Genomic DNA, 21,442 nt, shown 5'->3' with positions numbered 1-21,442 from the left:
ATCGATCAGGGAAGCAAAGGATCAATGAGCAATGATCAATGCAGGATGATCGTGACGAAGTGCAAGTGCGGGACACGGAAAATGGGAGGGCACGGAGCGCAGGATGATTAACCATGAACCATACCAGACCACTGCTTAGCTGCTTAGTACTGGTAGATTACAGATATTATTCCTTTTTGGCCACGCATGTCTATCCTCGAGTCCTTGGACTTCGGGGTGAAGAATTCCATGGACGGGGTCGTAATAATACCGATAACAATGAATTGACCAAGTGGGTTGGACTGATCTGCGTCGTATGTCGTACTATTGTTTGCGTTGGCGTGGTTCACGGGGCAACGGCCAAGCGAGAGGAAGAAACGTTGCTTGGCCCGTGGCGTGGCGCGTGGTTGGAGACTTGGAGAATTGGACGGGGTTGGCCAGATCAGATTGATCAGTTGATGCAATCAATCAATTGTTGCATTTGACCGATTTGAACATTCAACGGGGCGGGGCTTGGGCCAAGCGGGGCGGAGACACGGGCGGCAGGAGCGACTTCCGTAGAGCACGGCTGGTCTGGTCGAGGAGCCAAGGAAAATTGGATTCGGCCCCGTGGGGCCGGGTTCAACCTCACGACAATTGTGCTTGTCTCTGCCATGGATGAAGTAAGATATTTCAAAGACGCCAAGGCGACCCTCCCATTCATTGATTCATTTTACTGAAACTAGAAAAGAGACAAATGATACAAAAGTACAGCCACGGAGAAAATACTTCTTCGTACAAGCAGAAACAGAGGAACAGAGGAATAGAGAAATAGAGAAACAGAGAAACAGAGGCACAGAAACTACCTCCACTCTGCTCTGCTTAACCACCTCACTTTATCGACCGAAACAAGCAGACTACGCATCCCCTTCATCTGCTCCGGTTCATGCGGCGCCACTGTCGGCCGACCCCCCGGTCTCCTCCTCCTCCTCTTACTCCTCCTCCTCCTCTTACTCTTCCTCTTCCTCCTCTTCCTCCTCCTCCTCTTCCTCTTCCTCTTCCTCCTCTTTCTCCTTCTTCTTGTCCGTCTTTTTCATTTTGAGCAAAACGTGGTACTCATTTGGAAGAGCATTTCTGAGTTCTGCAAGCTTCTGTCGATACCTATCCAATTGTTCCTCTAAATTCTTGATACTAGCTGTAGTGTTATCCGGGAAAGCTGCCTCGTAGGACTTGATCAGACTCGTCGTCTTTTCCAACTGGCTTTGGCAAGCAAAATTCTTCTTCATCAACGTCTGGACCTTGTCCGACAGGATTTGTTTGTGCCTCTCATGTTTTTGGACCGCTTCCAGCTTAGATGCGGATTTAGCTTCCCAGTCCGAGACACGTGCAGGCCACTGAGGCGCAGGGACGGCGACTACGGTCGGTCGTTCCTCGACCGCCCTCGTCGATTTGCAGGCGGGGTGGCCCTGCCAAGCCGGCAGCACGAAAATGGTGCTCTTGCCTGTGTTCTTCAGTCGATAGAAGCGCGTCTGGACGTCCACCGTCACGATGCCGCGTGCGATTTTATCGCCGTCCATGCCGTCCATCCACAGCCGGTGGCCGCTCACGCCGGCGGCCTTCCAGGAAGCCTCTTGGGCCTCGTACTGAGCCTCTTTCTTATCCAGGAGCTGGTGCAGGTAATCGAACACGTCGTCACCCGCGTTGGCGAGGATCCAGCGGTCCTGGGGGAAGCCGATCTCTCTCCCCGTCTCCTTCATGGCGCCGGACCGGCCTGCCATTTGCAGCGGCACAGCTGCCTCTCCGGCGAGGACGTCGAGGGATTTCCCGTAGTTGATTTCGAGCTCGTGCATCCGCGCCACGAGATGCTGCGTGAATAAGAGCCACTGTCCGACTAGCGAGTTGCGGACGGCTTTCATATCTTCTATCTCACGCTTGTGCTTGCTCTCCCGGGTTGGTAGAATGGACATGAAACCTCCCGTGGCGGCGAACTCGTGATCCAGGATCTCGAGGCAATCGTTTGCATGCAGAAGAAGATTTTGGTGACTCTGGTAAGCGTGTTTTTTGCGGGGTATGCCATCGCCTCCCTCTTTCCCTGGGGGCGGAGATGGATATGACTGGAAGGGGCAGTAAAATTCGGGTCCCTCCCTGTCCGACTGGCTCTTGACATGATTTGAGAGCGATGTCAGAGGGGTGGCATGGCTCGGATCGTTATTCTCGTAGGGCTTGCTCAGATCATTCAGCCAATCGAAGGCTTCCAGCTCCCGGAATTTTCTGGCATCTTCGTCATTATTCGCTCCATCTACCTCTCCTCCTTGCGTGCTGATGCAATGAGCTCGGATGAAGATTGCGAGGGCTTGTGCGTGCTGCTTGAGAGCCAGCAGGGTTGGCGGTCTGCTTGGGTGCGACAGGTAGTCACAGTTGACGTGCGATAGGAGAGGGATGAGGTCCTCGTGGTTGTTTCTGAGATGATCAGAGTAATACGCCCTGGCGTACTCGGTGGCCCGTATGTAGCCTAGCATGTTTGCGAAGGTGTCGCCCTGTTCCGCGGGCGGCGGGTTCGTCATTCGAGTCGTCATCTTGTTCGTTCCTGACTGTATCTGGTAAGCGCTTGATTAGGGAAACTGCAGCAATGTTCTGAATGTGTCAACCACACAATCACCCGAGAGAGCGTGAAAGTGGATGTTGATAATAGTATCAAGCAGAACACAAGAAGCTGGCAGAGATCTTTCCGTGAGAACTGCAACTAGTTGGCGATTTACCCGTTAGGTATTCGGAGGATAGGAAAATGCATTCTATTCATTTTCTCTATCCTACTGAGAACGGTGGGTTTCGGAGAGAGGATGGAATGTGTTCCATGGAGCATGCAACATTCCAAGCAACACAGCATGATGGCTTGTTCCCAAGGCATGCACCGAAAACGGACACAGAAGAGGGCCGTCTCATCTACGAGCATTCCAATGTGGTAGAGGAGAAGGGCTGGTGTGCCTCCTCGAATCTGCCTCTTCTACATACTATGAAGTACGTAGCCGTGGCGGAGACGTCGAGTAAGCCATGTGCTATGTATGATATATGATACGGGATAGGGCGTCTGTCTACGTCTGTAAACTACGCTGGATTTGGGATCTGCATGATGAAATCCATCGAAAAGCCAAGCATTGATAGACATGCCGAGTTGCTTCTTTGATATCAAGAACTGCATGCCATTAGAACCTCGAGGCTTAGTTGGGATGGATGCCTCGTCTCTGCGGGGTATCACTATTTGTAAACAGCAGTTGGAGGCTTGAGGGTTGGCAGAGAGGCTTCGCTGGACTCTTCCAAGTTAAACATCAATACTTGGTAAATAAGCTACAGGTAGTACGAACTACGAAGTATGTGGAGTCGTTGATGTTCAGAGGAGATTGAAAGCGCGGCTGTTAGGAGTGTCGTCGACGCGACGACCGTTTTTCAGACTTCGTTGGGCCTCTCCTCTAAAGTAGCGTACGACAAGCATAGCAGCAGTACGAAGTAGTGTACGCATGCACATACGAAGTATAGAGCGCCCTTATCCACTGTGATCAATTAATGCATTTGCTCTTCAGCACTAGGCCGGGAGAGGAGACACTAGGTCACGATGGTAACCTAGCGTTGAAGGGCAAGAATAGTGGTCGAATGGTGGTTGAATGGTCCAGATGCGCAGCTGTCTGAATCCGGAGGATAGAGAAGAGGCAGGTAATACACAGGCAATCATAATCTACGAAGTAAACTTACTTTGGACTTGTCCTGTCCTACAACCTCTACAAAGTACAGCGCACAGATGCCAACCCCTGCACTGCTGGAGAGAGACCCCAGCGCCCGACCGACGAGACGAGACACATGATGCGGCTTGAGACTACCTATTTCGATTCCGAAGCGCTAATCGAGGCTAGACTTGGCTGGTCTCATTTCTCACCAGCATCGTCGCGTCGTTCGCAGCGACGACACAACACGAGGAGGTCTCATCGCGTCTCAGACTCTGAAAAGCCAGGACTGGCTTGCGTGCACCAGAAACAATGACGCTTACGAGCGTATAGTGTGCTCTGGACAAAGTTCACAGAGGATATAATGCATGAAGTAAACCCGCCGCCTGACCAGACCTTCGGGTTGGCGCTCCCGCCCGTGGATGACACCAAAGGCATCCATCACTGATGATCTGCGATCCATCGTTGCATTGACTCCTTGATGATGGGCGGGTTCTCGGCAGTGTCGTATCGACTTTTATTATCATTGTGTTTTTCCCTTCTTTTTGACCCCATCCCAGCTGAACTGTGCATTGCCGGGGCGATTTCCGACCAACCACCAGAGTCCTGTGGGCCAATAAAACATCTGTGCTATTAAACATGAACACTCTATTTTTTCTTGACGAGCATGGGACCCTGCCCAAAGGGTGAAGGTGCATCGGGTACCTGTGTACACTCCAGTCTGTCCTCTCCTGCTCCCCTCTAAGAAGGGTGCTTCTTGGGAGGCATGCCGGGCTGAAAGATTTGAACTCTATATTAAACTTCCTATGCGACGACGTGTGACCCATGTGGATGGAGATGGCTTCAACTTCTTTCGTCATGACCCGGAGATGCGCCACAGGCACAGCCAGAAAAGGCGGCTAGACTAGAACTTTCAAAGCTGTGGCAACAGAGTAGGGTTGAACTGAAAGGTATGAAGTCAGAAGAGCTAGAAAGAGGTAAATGTCGACGAAGTATGAAGCAATATCTATCTATGCATTGGGTATGCATGTGGATACCTTTGTCCAACAAGCACACTTCACACTCTTCGCGTACGTCATTTGCCAATACTCCTTTTTGGGACTGTGTCTCGAAGCGGTATGGCCCGGCGAGGGTGTGGCGACGGTGGTGGGAATTAGTTTAGTTTCAGAAGCTAAGATGACCTGGCGGCGCTAATAAGATTGGGATCCTCTTTCGCCGACACACTGGCGAGAGGCCGACGTCTGAGCTGAGCTTTGCACACGCAGCAAGACCACTCGTGCTCCGTGTCAGTTGATTGTGAGGCGCAGCCGTTTAATGTCCGATAACACCCTAAGGATAACGATTCCCTGGGCAACAAGCTTTGAGCGGCTTGACGAGGCGCTGGCGTTTTGACACGGGAAAAAAAATTTCGTTGGACTATTATACTTTGCATGCAAACTTGTAGGTTGTGTACACGAGGTTTTGGATCTCTCAATTGTGCGAGGCAATAGAGGACGCTGTCGGTATTCGACCTCCGCTGAGGATTGGAAGCTCTGTTCAAGGTCAATTCGTATCAATTTTCAAGAGGAGCGCAGGAGGCCGGAACGCAGGAGTCCAAGTACCTCGGTACCTACAAGTATTTGAGTTTGATGCTTGTACATGTGGCATTTCGCAGGTCGAGCAAAGTGAAGGGCATCAAGTGTGTGCGCTCGAACTTGGAGAGCCACGCCAGTCCACTGTGATACGCGCCATCCTCGTGGAAATTTCTTTTTTCCCCTCAATCTAGTACTCGTCATAGTATCGCCGAAGCACTCGCTCGAGCTAAAAGCCGTATCCTGTCTGGGAAATGGATGCCTCCAAGTCTGGAGTAACTTGTTCCCAACGAAGTAGGGGCGGATACGCCGTACCCTTCACTGTGGCCATTCTTTGGAGGGCTCCCAAGATCAATGACCACATCAATGATCGTCGGTGATAGCGCAAGGTGCAAGTCGCCACCCCAGCTCAACTGGACAACCCTTGCGCCAAGCATACGTATTGTGGAGGAGACGGTAATCGTCGACGAGTGCTTGCACGAGTTGTTGATGCTTGCCCTGTCCGATGCCATGGAGGACGCCCAAGACGCGCTTGCCAATACATCGTACTTGGGAATACCTCAGGGATCCCTGGTGGGTCATGCGGGTTGCGCGATGCAGATTCGATGGATCCATCGATTGGGCTTTTTCAGGCCCCTCGACCAGCCCAGTCCAGCCCAGGTCAGTCCATCCATTGATCTCATTTGTATCAAATAGATGTCACTCCAGTTCCCCGTCGTTATCTACTTGTATGGACGTACTTCGTAGCGAGGAGCAGGAAGAATGACTATATTTGATTAACCTGTTTCTCGGCCTCTTTCAACCACGAACCCCCTGGTTCTCCCCCTCGTGATTTTCAGCTCGACGTTTCCCCGTCCATTGTCAAGCGTGTCATTGTGGAACCTGTCGACAGCCGAGAGATCGAATACCCCCTTCCTATATACCGCCGCCTAACCCCTCGTTTAAATTGCGTGTTTGGCTGTGGAGGCAGATTGATTGCAGGTGTTGATCAAATTCTTCTTCTTGAGCACATACACTCTACAACTAATTCCCGACCAAGTACGGCACCGAGTCTTGGACTTCGGCTTGTTCAGACCCTCCACCACCATTCGGGAGTGGGCCGGGACGACAGTTGACGAGAATTTGAATGGCGGCGCCCTTCCTCGTTTTTTTTCACTCTTAACACGGGCTCGAATTTCTCTTCTTCAATTTAGACGGGACTTTACCTTCTTTTTCCCTCTTCCCTTTCCATTTCCTTTTTGTTATCTCCCCTTTCGACGCATCCTCGTGCCGATTCAGTCGTCGTTACCGCAAAAATGAGCGACTCGGACGCAGCCGAGACTAAACCCGCCACCCTCCAGGGTAAGCAGAAAGAAAACATTTTTCCCCGAGAGCTCACATCCTCTATTCTTCTATGGCCTCTCTCTTGAGAATGCGATGATGCATTTGAGCGGTTTCTAGCTGGAAGTAGTCTTGCTAATCAATACAATGTAACGAACAGGCATGGTGACCACACTGGTCACTGGTGGTCTTGTTGCTTTCATCATGATTGGTATTTTCCTCATTATCCGCAAAGGCGCGAGGAGATACTATGCTCCCAGGACATATCTGGGAACCATTCCTGAAAAGTACGTGGCCCGGCCATCTCCGCCATCCCTCTGATTTTCGGTTGGCCATCTAACATAGGATCGCACAGGGAGAGGACTCCAGCCTTGCCGAACGGCATCTTCAACTGGTTTGGCTCATTTTGGAAGATTCCAGATGCGCATGCCCTCAGAACCCAGTCTCTCGATGGCTATCTGTTCCTTCGATTCTTGCGCATCTGTACTACGATCTGCTTCGTTGGTCTTTGCATGACCTGGCCTACGCTCTTCCCCATCAATGCTACCGGCGGCGGCAATGCGGAGCAGCTCGATATCTTGTCCATTAGCAACATCAATATCCAGGACTCTGCGAATCGGAACCGTCTCTTTGGCCACGTCTTGGTGGCTTGGATCTTCTACGGCTTCGTGCTGTACATGATCATGCGGGAATGCATCTTTTACATCTACCTGCGACAGGCTTTCCTTCTCACTCCCCAGGTTGCTCGCCGCATCTCGTCTCGGACCGTTCTCTTCACCTCCGTTCCGCAGGCCTACCTCAACGTTGATAAGATTCGGCTCATGTTCAAGGAGACTGCGAAGCACATCTGGATCACCGGCGATACCGACGACCTCGATAAGCTCGTCGAGGAGCGCACAAAGGTTGCCATGAAGCTCGAGGCTGCCGAGGTAAAGCTCCTAAAGCTCGCCAACGCTAATCGCGTCAAGTCCAAGGACGGATCTTCCGAGACTTCCAAGCAACAATCGCCTCCCCAGGAGCTCGAGAGCGGTGACCTCGCAGCGCGCTGGGTTCCTAAGGACAAGCGGCCTACTCATCGCCTGGGCCTCCTTGGTCTTGTCGGTGAGAAGGTCGACACCATCGAGTGGTCTAGGGAGAAGCTGAGCACTCTCACCCCGGAAATCGAAGAGGCACAGGCCAAGTACCTCGCTGGGGAGTCTAAGCCCATCCCTGCCGTCTTTGTCGAGTTTTATACCCAGTCCGACGCCCAGTCCGCCGTCCAGTCCCTCACTCACCACGACCCTCTCCAAATGAGCCCCAGGTACATCGGAGTCAGTCCAGAGGAGGTGATTTGGAAGAGTCTTAGAGTCCCGTGGTGGCAGAAGATTGTCCGACGATACATTGTCCTTGCCTTCCTGACTGCCATGATCATCTTCTGGGCCATTCCCGTCGCCTTCGTCGCCTCTATTTCTCAGGTCGACACCCTCCGCGCCAAGTGGTCCTGGCTGTCGTTCCTTGACAAGGTCCCGGAAGTCGTCATGGGTTTCATCACCGGTCTCCTTCCCGCCGTTGCTCTTTCCATTCTCATGTCTCTCGTCCCTGTCGTTATTAGGCTCTGCGCTAGGTTTGCTGGTGAGCCGACCGACTCGCAAGTCGAACTCTTCACTCAGGCCGTCTACTTCGCCTTCCAGGTCGTCCAGGTCTTCCTCGTCACGACCATATCCGGTTCGGTATTCAGCGTATTGGGCACGTTTGCGAAGGAAGGGCCCGGCAAGGTTTTCGAGACCCTATCGGCCGCCATCCCCAAATCCTCCAACTTTTACATTTCCTTTTTCATCGTTCAGGGTATCACGATTGCTTCGAGTGTCTTGACCCAGGTTGCGGGCTACGTCATCTTCCGCCTGACGTACAAGTTCTTGGCCAGAACGCCCCGTGCCATGTATAACAAATGGACAACCCTGTCGGCCATCTCTTGGGGCCAGGTCCTTCCCATCTATACTAACATTGCCGTTATCAGTGAGTGCTTATAAGATTTATTTCTTCGTCTTGCATACAAGTGGCTAACATGGAAACTTTTTTCTTAGGTATCACGTACTCGGTCATCGCTCCGCTGATGTTGTTCTGGTCTACCATCGGAATGGCACTCTTCTATCTCGCGTACAGGTACAACATCCTCTTCGTCAATGATTCCGGCATCGATACGAGGGGCCTCATCTACCCGCGGGCCATGAAGCAGCTGCTCGTCGGTGTTTACCTCGCTGAAATTTGCATGGTTGGCATGTGCGCGGTGTCCAAGGCATTCTGGCCCATGATTGTCATGATTGTCTTCCTCGTGTTCACGGTATTCTTCCACATTACCGTGCAGAGCGCTCTCAACCCCCTGCTTTACAACCTGCCCCGCAGTCTCGAGGTTGAAGAGGAGAGCCTCATGGAACACGGTGAGGCTGACGACGCCATCGAGGAGGACGCCACTGCCGGCGAGGGCAGCACATCTGCCGGGGGCAAGAATGTCAAGGCCTCTGCGTCGGCCCCGCCCAAAGGCAACTTCCTTACCAAGTTCTTCAAGCCGTGGAAGTACTCGTCGTACGCGCAACTTCGCAAGCTTATCCCCCGTCACCAATACGGCCCCGGCGAGACCCTCGAAGAGGCCACCGAGGCCAACTCGTATAATCCCCCGTCAGTCAACGACAGGCCTCCTCTGCTTTGGATCCCTCAGGATGTCGCCGGGTTGTCAAAGCACGAGATTGCGAATACGGAGGGTGTGATCCCGATTACGGATGAGGGATGCACACTCGACGATAAGAACAAGATTATTTGGGACGAGATTGAGGCGAGGCCACCCATTTGGGAGGAGAAACCTCACTACTAGAGACGGTGATTTTATCGCGCTCCCGATAATACGATGAGGTTAGGGGGGAATGGAAACGTAGATTTGTTTTGGATATTATACCTTGGATGGATTATTGGTGTTGATGGTGCTGGATATGATACCCGCAGTGATGAGGTCCAGCCGAGATCGGGATATATGACATAAATGTTTTTTTGTGGCATCAGAATTTGCAGATAGCACGACGACTTTTTCTCGACATAATAATGCTTCATTGCTGAGTTTAGGGATATGTGGATAGTCAATTGCCTCGATAAATTACTCACAGAAAGGACCAAGAAAATCATTTAGCAATTCATTTTTTGGGGGAGTCATATCACCCCTCTATATATATAATGTTCAAGCGCTCAAACCCCAAGCCTTTAGTATTGTGATCTCGTCAACGACCCCGGCGTCCGGATGCCGTCTCGTGCCGGAGAGCTTAAGTTGTATCCTCGGTTGCCGGATCCGAACCAGGCAAAATCCGGGCCTGCCGGGTTAACGGGTTGAGCTGGTATTAGTAATTCTCGAGCTTATTGAAGCGTATGCATTTATCCATCAAAACTTGACGTCAACTTCCCTCGCGACACTCATTCGACCTCAACGGGACACCATCACGACGCAATTTTTGCCTTGAATCGATGCGAATGGAAAACTCACGCCCTACCACGTTATGAACCTTCCCCGATAATGCGAGCCCTCGCAAGACCGTGGCTTAAATGCCGGCGGCTCACTTCTCTCCCCAACCATGCCACCATCCCGCAGCGTCGTCACCTCCATCTGGCGCCCCCGTTCCTCCTCGACGACTACATCCCGAGATACATGACCCTTTCCTCGGTCGACTCGGCGAAGAAGCGGTCTCGCGCCTATGCCCATTTGAGTAACTGCAACCTCTGCCCGCGATTGTGCGGGGTTAACCGGTATGAGAAGACGGGAATGTGCCTTATTGGTGACAAGGCCAAGGTCAATGTGATTGCGCCACACTTTGGTGAAGGTAAGGGATATGCGCCGAACCCTTGCAGTATTTTTTTCACCCTCGTTCCCACCTCCCACCATATTCACACTCATATCCATATCCTAAGTCTGCATCAAACTCCCTACCAGCCTCATCTAGTCAGTGTGGTTGCAGATGTGGACCGAGAATTAGATCTTATCCTTCCCTCCTCTCCCTAATATACCTATCCCTTCACCCTTCCATTTCAAGCCGTAATATTTTCAATGTCCGGCCTTAGATCACAAATCAGTGCCTAAGACGTATTTTTCGTTTGTTTACTTTTCTAGAACCTTGCATCCAGGGCCACAATGGAAGTGGCGCCGTCTTCTTCTCTGGGTGTAACCTCCGTTGCGTCTTCTGTCAGAACCACGACATTTCGCATCAACGCAACGGCATGGATCTTACCCCCGAGGAGCTAGGCGAGTGGTACATCAAGCTTCAGGAAGTGGGAAAGGTGCACAACATCAATCTCATCACTCCGGAACATGTGGTACCCCAAGTCGTGCTCAGCATCCTGCACGCTGCGGAGCTGGGTCTGCGCTTGCCCATCATCTACAACACGTCGAGCTTCGATTCGGCGGAATCTCTCCAGCTGCTGGACGGTCTAGTCGATATCTACCTTCCTGATTTCAAGGTGTGGGAGCCAAGCACTTCAAAGAGGCTACTTAAGGCAGATGATTACGCTGCCACAGCAAGGGAGAGCATCAGGGAGATGCACAAGCAAGTTGGTGATCTGTGCTTTACCCCAGACGGAATAGCCAAGAAAGGCGTCCTTGTTCGGCACCTCGTTATGCCGGGTAAGGAATCAGAAGCGGAAAAGATCATGCAGTTTCTCGCCACCGACATCTCCAAGGATATGTTTGTCAACATTATGGAGCAGTACCACCCCGATGCCCACGTTGGCAAGGCGAAACGAACTAGAAGGGGAGGAGGGGAAGGGAGCACCGCAGAGGGAGTGGAATCGGGAACACAGGACGACGTCCGCTATGCCGAAATCAATCGCGCCGCGACGGAGTCGGAGATATCTTCCGCACGCAGGGCAGCAGAGCAGGCTGGGCTTTGGCGTTTTTGCGACCCTCCAGGCCATGAAGGTTTCAACATTTGAGGATTGGAAAGGGAGGAGGGGGCCATTAATACGTGACGGGAAGTGTAAGTTCGCCGAGGCGAGCGGGGCGCATCGCTTGCTTGACCGAACCGGGCTACTTCCATCGACTCCCTTGCATCGGGAGACTGACTTGGGCAACAAACGACCTTTGTTACCGACATCGAATGCAAAAAGGGACAAAGATACGATTCTTATCGAAACCCGTCGGACGAAATGAGGGATGCTCGTCGAGTGTCACAGCGAGCCAAGCGGCGAGGAGCAGCATTCCATATTTTAACCCTTTTCCCCTAGGAGATCCTTTCCCAGGATGGCTCAAAAACCTACTTCCCACCTACGTCGATCAGTAATCTGAATTTACTATGCAGAGTCACCATGACTTCTTCCAAGTTTGAGGCGTCTATCACGATGGGATCAGCAAGTGATTGCAGTAGCACAGCTCCGTCCTCTTCTCCGCCCACGGTGTCTCCTCTAAGTACTCCATTGTGCCCCAAGAGTCTACCGATTCCAACCACAGCGTTTCAACGACCGAAACAGGGACGAACACAAAAGAACCCGCAGCAGCAGCAGCACCACAACCATCGCCCAGCACTACCCAAACCCCAGATCGGATCTCTCGCCCCCCGGACAGTGCTGTCACCCCGCCCGATCCAAGACCTCCTCATCGAGCGGACCTACCTCGTGGACTCCCTCTCCACCCAAGGTAGGCGATCTTACGAGTTCCTCCTCCGGCTGTCGGCCTTGGAGCAAGAAGAGGCTTCATATGGAGCCGCCACGGCTGAGTCCCCTGAAACCGCATCGGAACGAACCCCACGCCAGCGCCGGCGGTTGAGGAAGCACATCAGCCTGCTCAAGAGCAAGATAGCTATGGCTGCGGAGCAGGAGAAGGCCATCATCGTGCGTCTCGGTGAGCTTTACGTTGAGATGCAGAGTAGGGAGCGGTGGGCTCAGGTTCGGCTACAATCCCAGCAGCTGCAGGGCATGGGCCTCGACTCACTTCTCGTGGATGGCCACACACTTCCCGTTGGGTATTTCCATACCCCACCAGAAGCGGCAGCGGCGGATGAATCATTGTCCCTCGCATCTTTTGACTCGATGAATCCTCTCGGTCCTGCTGTGTCGGTAACGACGAGTTTGAGCCCCACGTCTCCAGTTTTCGTACCCTCGTGGTCCTCTCCTGACTCGGAAACCCATAATCCCTGGCCGATGCCAGATGTGTCTGCGCCTCCGGAAGGATACGGTTGGTAACTTTGATAGCTTCTCAATTGGACGGGCGCCAAGGCGGTTGGATAACCAGGAATCTTGTAAGAGTAGCAAATTGGAAATTGGAATACGTCCAGTATTTGTTAGCACAGAAATCCATGGATTATCTCTTGCATATCCCAAACTGAGAAATGAAACGCGGTACATCATGAGACGACCAACATTGGATGATATCACCTGGATATGCTATGTCTTGTACGACGAGAGCGGAAGCTACTAAGTTGATCATTCAGGCCAAATCTCATCTGTATCCAAAATTCGCAGTCGCGACTAGACTGATTACCTCCAGCGCCCCGATCCAAAAAGGAAAGAAAAAGAGAATAAACCTTTTACGCCGCGAAACATCATTACACCCCCACGGGGGGTGGTAGGAAAAAAGAAAAACGAAAACATCTATGCAAACTCGCCAAACTGGCCATCGTCAAAACCGAGCTGTTGTGCCGACAGCCTCTTCTGAGCCCTGCTCGTTCTAGATCCGCTGGGCGGAGGTGGAGGCGGCAGGAACACGTTTCCGGCATTTGAAGAACCGGTAGGGGCACCCGGAGGAGGCGGTAAGGAGAAGGCCGACAAATCTCCGCCGGCAGAAGGAGTCGACGTCTCCTCCTTAGGCCGCTGTTTCCTCTGGAACTTGGACCCGCCAAAATTTATGGTGATGGTCTCCCCCTCTTTCAAGCTGAGGTCCCTCATCTCGGTCGGCTTCTTCTTCTTTTCCGCCGCAGCCGCATTCGCTCCGCCCAGCGAAGAGGCAGCCGTGCTTCCGAGAACGGATTTCTTCAGCTCCTGAAGCGCGACCCCAAAATCAAAAGCCTCGCTCCTATCCTCAAAGCCGATCCCCAAGACGGCCTTCCTCCCCGAAGGATCCCTCACGCTCAGGGCGAAGAACCTCGAGCTGTCGACGACGGGTTCGACGGCCGACTCGTCCGTATAGGGCGCGGCGGCGAAAAGTTCGCCCGTCTTGGGGTCCTCGAGAACGACGTCGGCCTTGAGGACTTCGCGGTCGTCCTGCTCGTAGGACGTTTCGATGATGCGGCAGCGGGCGGTGAAGATGTGGCGGGCTGGGTCGGCGGTCCAGGAGGATGCCGAGTAGCCTTTTGTCGAGGCGAGGGGTGGGACGGCGTAGACGTGGACGGGGTGGACGATGAAGAGGACGCGTTGGAGGGCGTCTGGGGGGAGTGGGAGGCCAGTTGCTGGGTCGGTGGATGTCATTGTGCTAGCTGTGCTTTTTTTGTTTTTATTATTATCTCTTTTGATGTTTCTGGCGGGCTAGGCTGGATATCTCGGAAGAAGGAGAGATAGAGATCTGAGGGCTTATTTGGATGATGAATTCTTGAAACGAAAGACGAGATACGAGGAGGTTCCTGGAATGTAGAATGTGACCTCGGGTCTTTGAGGCGAAGCCTGTAACATGCGAGGTGAAGCTTCCGGGGAGTTTTAAGGAGGAGGGGTAGCTTTGAGGTGGGGTTCAACCTGCGCTCAATGCTGTTTCATTAGAGACAATTACACCCATCGCTGGCTGCTCTCAGGGTTGCTTCCAGGCATCCCGTGCCTGTTCAATGCTGTGGCTTCCCCATAATACAGGCAGCCAGCCAGTCCGGGGCCTCTAAAGCAAAGGAGTTGATAGGTGCAATTCAAGGTGATGTCAGTTACCACATCGGGGCTGTTTGGTCCGGTCAAATGGGAAAGAGCAGTAGACGAAGGTGGTTTCTCGACTTGGACACACCATGTTGGAAGCCCGCCAACTAGCGATGAGGTATCTAGTACAATTGATCACTAGCTAATTATGCATAATCATAGGTATTGAGTACAATAAAACAATCCATTGCCCCACATCCTCTGGGATTTGTGTGACTGACTCACATTCTTGATCGTAGCAATTATCAAATCCATTGTTCGACCTTGAATCTGAGAATCGTCACAGGAATCCCTCCGCTTTAAGTAGCACCCACGGAACAGCACAGACAAAATCCACTTGCCCTGCTCTCTCCATGGCAGCAGATGACCCTAACTGTATGCCTCCTCTCTTTGTATTCCCTCAATGGCCTCGAACTAACCAAGCCCTTGTCTAGCTCCCGTCAAAACGGAGAATGCCAACCCTGGCACTGATCAACCCTCATCCTCCTCAGCAACAATGACGCTCCCCCTCCGCCCAACGCCCTCGACCTCCTCCTCCTTCGACATCGTCTCCACATACCGCCACCTCCTTTCCACAAACCCCGCCTACACCCAACCCGTCGCCGCCATCCAAGCCCTCATCGAACTCCTAAACGCCCAGCCCACCTCCACCGTCTTCGAGACCCTCGACCTCATCAAGTCCCAGGTCGCCATCCTCCATGCCTCCGTCAGGAACCCCGTGCCGCTCATGGCGGGCACCGACCTCTTCGAGCGCTTCATCGTCCAGTCTCTGAGGCAGCGCGAAGACGACGAGTCGCGCCGTAGTGGAGGCTTCGCGGCCACGCGCGACCACTTACTCTCCAATTCAGCCGTCTTCGCTACCCGCGCCATCCAAGCCCGTGAGAGCGTCGCCAACATCGGCTGGAAGCTCGTAAAGGATGGCTCGACGGTGCTGACATCCGGCGCGTCTCGGGCCGTCTCCGGCCTCATCCTGCGCGCCGCCGAGCAAGCGGTCATCCGCACGGGTCGCGTCACCTTCCAGGTCGTCTACGTGCGGGACGAACGTCGCCGCGAGGAAAGCGACCAGGTCTGCGCCGAGCTGCGAAAGGCGAGCATCCCCGTCGCCGAGATCCCCGAGACGGCCGTCGCCCACGTCATGGGCCTCCAGCGCAGGATTACCATGGTCATCGTTGGCGCCGAGGCCGTGCCGCAGAGCGGGGGCATCATTTCGCGCCTGGGGACGGCGCAGATTGCAAAGTTGGCTTATGCGCATGAGCCGCAGATTCCTTTCTACGTCGCTACCGAGGAGCATAAGTTTGTGAGGATGCCGACGCTGCCTACGGGGCAGAAGGATAAGGATTTGGGCTTTGCGCAGAGTCTGCTGGACTTTACGACGGAAGGGCCTAGTCGGTTGCCAGAGGACCCGATTGATTACACTGTAAGTTTGGCATAGATATATCATGCCTCTCACCTTTGCGATGACCGGGATGTCGAAGCTAACAACGCCGCCTTTTGTGCGCTCACGCAGCCCCCCGAGTGGATCACAAATCTTGTCACTGAGTTTGGCATTCATAAACCCGAGTATCCTTTCCTTCAGCTCATGGATGCCTATGGCACCATGGTCCCCGACCGCATCCTCACCAAGGCCCATGCGGATTTAGAAGAGGAAGGCATGTTGGAGGAGGCCTAATGGGGAATGGAAAATCAAGAAGAAGGAAAGGAGAGTTCTTGGCGTTCTCCCTGGTCAATTTACCCTGATAATTCTCGGATATGCAGGTGTTGATTGCACCTTTTACTGACAGCTTAAGTATGAGGCTGTGGAGAGTGGATGGGCCTGAAGAAATTTACCCTATTTTTTTCTCAGACTTGAGAAGAGGTGTTGAAGTCCCGGGCAACCGGGCCTCTTGCAAGAACAAAAAAAGAAAAAAATCAAAAAGGTGGATGAGTATAAAAGCTCTGGCGTTGGAGAGAGTTGGGTTTCCTCGTCGCTTTGGCGTCCATGTGTACTTTAACGTTTTCTTCTTATTTACGGGAAATGCATTTTACGTCCTCATCATTTTTTTGTCCGTATCATTTATCTTTTAATCGAAACACCTAAATTCATTCAATATCCATTCTAGTGTTATTATAACTCCCAAGGCAACCCGAAAATCAGACGAAGCCCTCCAATACATATATCTCCTAGGCTCCCCTTTTCCCAGATATACATGTATTTGAGTCCGGCTATTTCAGAGCATTAACCGCCATGTGCAGGCGAAGTTGATTCGTCCTGTCTCCTCTCCATGAACCTCAGCCAGAGTTGAGAGCTGGCAGAGTTGGGAACCACGACAAAATCCCAGGGCTTTAAGGCATATCTCGGACAAGACGGGCGCCGGCCCACGCGTAGAGGTAATTTCGCTGGTACCAGTTGACGCTATAAAGGCCAAATGTCAGAAGGAGGCTTCCGAAGTCCAGCACGCACAGTGGTGTTTAAGAGACAAGGCAGGATGCAAACTTACAAGGACTTGCGGCCGGCGATTCGAGGATGAGTGGCCCAGGAACCTCCGAGGACGATGTTATGCTTCTCGTCGAAGAAATCGGCTAAGAGGACAAGAAAGGTTAACGATGGAAAAAGATTGTGGTTCTTGGGCTGAGGGCCCGCGGGGAGTGGGGAGTGGGGAGAACTGAAAGCTTACCTGTATATCCCGGGTACAGCGAGATGGGCTCGAATCCTTCATACTTCCTCAGAGGGGAACTTGTCCATTCCCATACGCCACCCATCGCCGCCTGCCCGCCGAGGTGGTCACCTTTGTCGGTGACAGCGACAGGGTGCCAATGGTGCAGACCAACATTGGCCCCTGTGAGGTCGATGAACAGCTCCTCGGCCGCGCTGCTATCGACATCGGTGGAAGACTTGTTCGGTGGGGTTTCTTCAACGCCATCGTTGATTAAATGGCTAGAAATGGCGTTAGCTACATAAGCAATGCTATATAGTTCAAGAAAGGATCCAAGACTGACCCGTTCACGGCCGGAACTGTCTTTCCTAGCGTCCGCTCGGCCTTTTCCGTCGCGATGCGCTCAGTGTAAGTGTAGATGCTCCGGGCTTCCTCAAAGGTCGGGATCCGTCCGCCCATCCACGCGGCACATCCCGAGAGCTCATCGTAGGACGCAAAGACTGGCCAATCCAGAGCATACTTGAGCGGGATTCGGCCGTACACCGTCTTGACAGCGAGGCTTCCGATAAGGTCGGAAGACGCGCTGTTCGAATGTCCGTTGGACAGTCCGTTGCTTACACCATTAGGTCTGTCGCCGGTATCGCCGTTAGTGTGGCCATTCTGTTCACTAATCTTCGCCCAGGACGCTGGGATTTTGTCGAGCTTGTTTTCGTAGAGATACGTCGCGTACTGTTCTTGTTAGCGCGCTCTCGTGCGTGGGATGATATAGAACCTCGGCACCCTACCTCTTCGTTCGTAATCGGGCGACCCTTTGCCTGGAAAGCAGGGACTTTTGCCTTCCTTACTGGCTTCTCGTTGTCCCTTTATCATGGTGGTCAGTTTTAACATCTAACCCTTGGCGGTGCTCTACGGCTTTGTGATGCCAAGATCAAAACACATACCATCCGAAGTGGCAGTCCAAATCGGTTGCATCCTCCGGGTCATCCATTCCAATTGCGATCATTTGTTCAGGAACGTCATGCCATTCGTTTGGAACTCGAGCCAAACGGGCCTTCTCAGAAAGTTCCTCGAAATCAGGCGCCGGGGCATTGGAAGGAGGCCGAGTCTTATCACTCTGAAGCATCATGTAGAGGAGAGTTTCAAAGTGCATTACTTCATGCTCGAATCCAACCCATATGGCTCTCTGGACGTGCCTTGGAATCGCCGCATGGCCATTTCTGTAGAGAGACTTGAGCCTCATCCGCACATTGTCCTGATACTTCATAATCTCTTCAAGCGGTGGCCACTCGTCAGGTATCTCAGAGTGAGAATGGCATAGCTCAGGATTGTCCACATCGGGGTCAATTCCACGCTCGAAGATGCCCCAGAAGAATTTCGGCTCGGTAGCCGGATCCTTGGTAGTCTTGGTCAACTGAATATCTAGGAATGTTGGGATATGTCCCAAGTAGAAGATGCAGGCATTCCTCAGCTTGATCGGCTTCTCGAGGAGTTCTTCGTTCGGAATCATCTTCTGAGTGAGGTCGTCCCATGCTGCCCAGAGTGAGTCCCAATCCTCAAGGGAGGGTAGGACAGACTGGGCATAGACGTGTGGAACCAAGCTGAATGGCATGCTAGGCTGTTTTTGGAGCAAATGGAGTCCTATTGTAGGTTAGGGTCAAGCCGGCACAGCTGAGTTCTAAGTTCTAGTAATGGAGGGAAGAGAGGAAAAGAGAATGGGCACGCGCGAGGTCTTCTTGTATAGCTGTAGTAGTGAGTTCTATAAGATAAGGCGCGCCGAAGGGCGTGACCAGGGAGTGATAGACAGGTACCAAAGTAGGCTTTGGTACCTCTACATCATCAGATGACTGCGGAGAGTACCGAGGGCGTCTCCTGCGGGGGAAGTGTGGGGAGCAGCTGATATGGGTTGAATGTGCGCTTTGCGTTGCCCCTGGGCAATGGGTGTGCATCCCGGCACACCGCAGCGGTGTGAGGGGGCCAACTTGGGTGTGATATGTGATCAAACTTGTTTAGAAATCCGACTCACCATACTCCTTCCCCTTAGCCCAATAGCCGATCTCGGTAAGTCTAGCTAGGGCCCATAGCTTTTGGCGCTCCTCGGCTGAATATTTGAGACTCTGTTCGACCTGAATGCGTTCATGGCTGCGAACGACCTTTCCCAGGACGACGGTATCTTGGAGAGGCGAGTAGAAGGCTCTATGGCCTCCACCTTGCTCGTCATATACATACTCACCAATCACCTTCCAGTCATGCTCGTCAAAGATGTGATCTCCAAGGACCGCATTGGCCTGTGATAGGCCGTTGAGGATGAATCTGTGGTTAACGGTAAGCAGAGCTGTAGGTGTCGGGGAGAAATGAGAGATGTGGAAAACAGGGGTGTGTATAAAAGGGCGCGTTAGCTGCTCGATTATCTTACCTGTGAGTAAGGCCCTCTCTGTCTGAAGCGTGGGTATGTCAGTTTCTGCTCAAACTACATGGGCTAAAAGCGGCCTTCTGCTAGCTTACCATTATAAGCATGGCTGTCCAATACTGTTAGCAAGCGCAGGGCAGCAAATGATGACGGTTATACATACTAAACTTTAGCTGGATCTGCACATGCGTCCACACCAATCAACATCATATCAGATGGACCCAGAATAGCTGAAAAGCTACTCAGGAAACTGGCAGCCTCGCTCCGATCAAAGTTCCCTAGAGGGAGATGGTTTAATCACCCGCAAAAAACTCCTTGATGATAGGGGGAACAGGAGAGCTGTCATCCATACCTATACTGGAACCGAGACTAAGAATGCACTTGGTGCGGCTGACAATGCCGGGCTGCTGAAGCCACTCCCGCCCATCGTCGTAAGTCCCCAAAAGACCTCGGCAAGTGATATGTTTGAACTGAGGCACTTGCGCGAGAGTCCTTTCCAGCTCTTGCTTGGAGAGGTCAAGCGCATAGTATTCCACGGCTTTCCCAGCGTCTTCGAGGGCTTGCAAAAGTAAGCAGACTTTGCGCAAGTTTCTTTTTCGTTGGATTCTCAAGGTGTTAGAAAGAGGTCTATCGCAGGACTGGTAATGGAGTATGGATTATTTGCGACGGACCCGCTGCCCAGCTCGATTACCATGGATCCCGCAGGGATTTTGTTGGCTATATCTCGCGCAGATTGCTTGAGCACATCAATTTCATAGTTTGTCAAGTAATACTCTTCGAGGTAGGTGATCTAGATCCCGTGTTAGAGTTCCAAGCCTCCATACAACATGGACACAATCTCGCAGGTCGCTTACCTCCTCGAAAAGCTGCAAGCCCTTCTCGTTGTAGAGGAGTAGGGTTGGAAGTTTCCGAGGGCCAGAAGCTGGGTCGAACAGAGAAAAGATCTCATCCTTGAGGTTCGTCTCAACGAGGGTCTGCCGAATGTCGATAATGTCTGGGATCGGGTTCCCTAGGGCGGCGGAAGCTGGGCCAAGAGACTTAGAGACAGAGCCATGTGCCACCGGCTCGAGGACCGGCGCAGCTGCCGGCATAACACTGAGAGATACAGCCTCAGGCATCGCTTGGTGCATTCGGTGACGGCAATTGCTTCTTCTTCTTCCTGATAGATACAGGCCTCAAAAACGATACAACTAAGAGAGGGGGTTTCTGAAGGCTTTTTAAAAGCTACTACGGGTTCAGGCAGGGATCTCAAATGAAGTTGGAAGATTTATAATCGAAGGGGAGGCAAATCATCTAAGGACCAGCTTATGTAGCCGGAGCATCCACAGCTCAGGGGAGGGGGTTTCGAGACAGAAAAAGAGGCTGACAAGGTCTTGCTGGCATAGGCTAAGTACCCCAATCTGGATAGTGTAGATCTTGTCAAAGTGTCTGGGTCCTATGATGTAGTGTAGACGGGAGACAGCTCGGCTGCGATGGAGACAATCCACTGAGGCACAGGCAAAGGGCGTGGGATGGTAGCATAATGTATCCACTTCCGTCTTCCGGCATACAGACAACGGAGGAGCCACCAGGCCGTGCTCAAACCTGATCTTGCGCATGTAGTGGTACTTCCAATGGTCGTAAGTGAGCTTCTAAGATGGAGCTCTAACCCGTTGGGAGCTATCACCTGGCCGCCGCTTGAGCTTAGCTGCCGTCTTGTCAAAAACCTTTTCTAGGCCTGGGTATTCTCAGGCAATTCTCCTCTCGACAGTGAAGAAGGCACCGCGGAGAACACATCTCGAGGTAGGAAACCCTTCCGCTGGTACTCGAGTCGATAATGGGCGGTTTTGATACTTTAAACTTTTCAATTGCCGTTTTCCGCGCCCTGGAAGACGTCAGTGTGAAAGGCATCGGTGTCTGAGACGCCGTGGTAAGATCCAGACTAGCCGGGAGGTACCAGGACTTGTGGGAGGTAGGTAACTGCACACTACATCGGGATGTTAAACCGCCGAAGGGTAGCTT

The 21,442-nt window shown here is 52.6% G+C and overlaps 4 protein-coding genes and 3 pseudogenes across 4 annotated transcripts; 4 read left to right on the top strand and 3 right to left on the bottom strand.

Moving 5' to 3' along the window:
* Nucleotides 1-968: 968 nt before the first annotated feature.
* Nucleotides 969-2,534, bottom strand: SAPIO_CDS7021 (annotated as a pseudogene; the record flags this gene model as incomplete).
* Nucleotides 2,535-6,540: 4,006 nt separating this feature from the next.
* SAPIO_CDS7020 (Duf221 domain-containing protein) lies at nt 6,541-9,413 on the top strand (the record flags this gene model as incomplete). Its single annotated transcript, XM_016788968.1, has 4 exons — nt 6,541-6,586; nt 6,726-6,852; nt 6,921-8,560; nt 8,629-9,413. 4 exons carry the CDS (start codon nt 6,541-6,543, stop codon nt 9,411-9,413), a joined length of 2,598 nt encoding a protein of 865 aa, XP_016640795.1.
* Nucleotides 9,414-10,100: 687 nt separating this feature from the next.
* On the top strand, nt 10,101-11,509 carry SAPIO_CDS7019 (uncharacterized protein; the record flags this gene model as incomplete). Its single annotated transcript, XM_016788967.1, has 2 exons — nt 10,101-10,404; nt 10,692-11,509. The coding sequence occupies 2 exons, from the start codon at nt 10,101-10,103 to the stop codon at nt 11,507-11,509; spliced, it is 1,122 nt and encodes a 373-aa protein (XP_016640794.1).
* A 372-nt stretch (nt 11,510-11,881) lies between these two features.
* On the top strand, nt 11,882-12,754 carry SAPIO_CDS7018 (annotated as a pseudogene; the record flags this gene model as incomplete).
* A 408-nt stretch (nt 12,755-13,162) lies between these two features.
* SAPIO_CDS7017 lies at nt 13,163-13,975 on the bottom strand (annotated as a pseudogene; the record flags this gene model as incomplete).
* A 922-nt stretch (nt 13,976-14,897) lies between these two features.
* Nucleotides 14,898-16,070, top strand: SAPIO_CDS7016 (uncharacterized protein; the record flags this gene model as incomplete). The annotated part of the gene is made up of 2 exons (XM_016788966.1): nt 14,898-15,818; nt 15,909-16,070. The coding sequence occupies 2 exons, from the start codon at nt 14,898-14,900 to the stop codon at nt 16,068-16,070; spliced, it is 1,083 nt and encodes a 360-aa protein (XP_016640793.1).
* Nucleotides 16,071-16,723: 653 nt separating this feature from the next.
* On the bottom strand, nt 16,724-20,559 carry SAPIO_CDS7015 (uncharacterized protein; the record flags this gene model as incomplete). The annotated part of the gene is made up of 12 exons (XM_016788965.1): nt 16,724-16,793; nt 16,879-16,960; nt 17,056-17,315; nt 17,378-17,763; nt 17,820-17,895; nt 17,976-18,672; nt 19,058-19,366; nt 19,448-19,469; nt 19,537-19,550; nt 19,794-20,032; nt 20,113-20,231; nt 20,296-20,559. 12 exons carry the CDS (start codon nt 20,557-20,559, stop codon nt 16,724-16,726), a joined length of 2,538 nt encoding a protein of 845 aa, XP_016640792.1.
* Between the last annotated feature and the right edge of the window lie 883 nt (nt 20,560-21,442).

The sequence above is a fragment of the Scedosporium apiospermum genome (genome assembly GCF_000732125.1).
Source record: "Scedosporium apiospermum strain IHEM 14462 chromosome Unknown SEQ_SAPIO_0110, whole genome shotgun sequence".
Lineage (NCBI taxonomy): Eukaryota > Fungi > Ascomycota > Sordariomycetes > Microascales > Microascaceae > Scedosporium > Scedosporium apiospermum.
The sequence above is the reverse complement of the archived record's forward strand: the minus strand, read 5'-3'. Positions and strand labels throughout refer to the sequence as shown.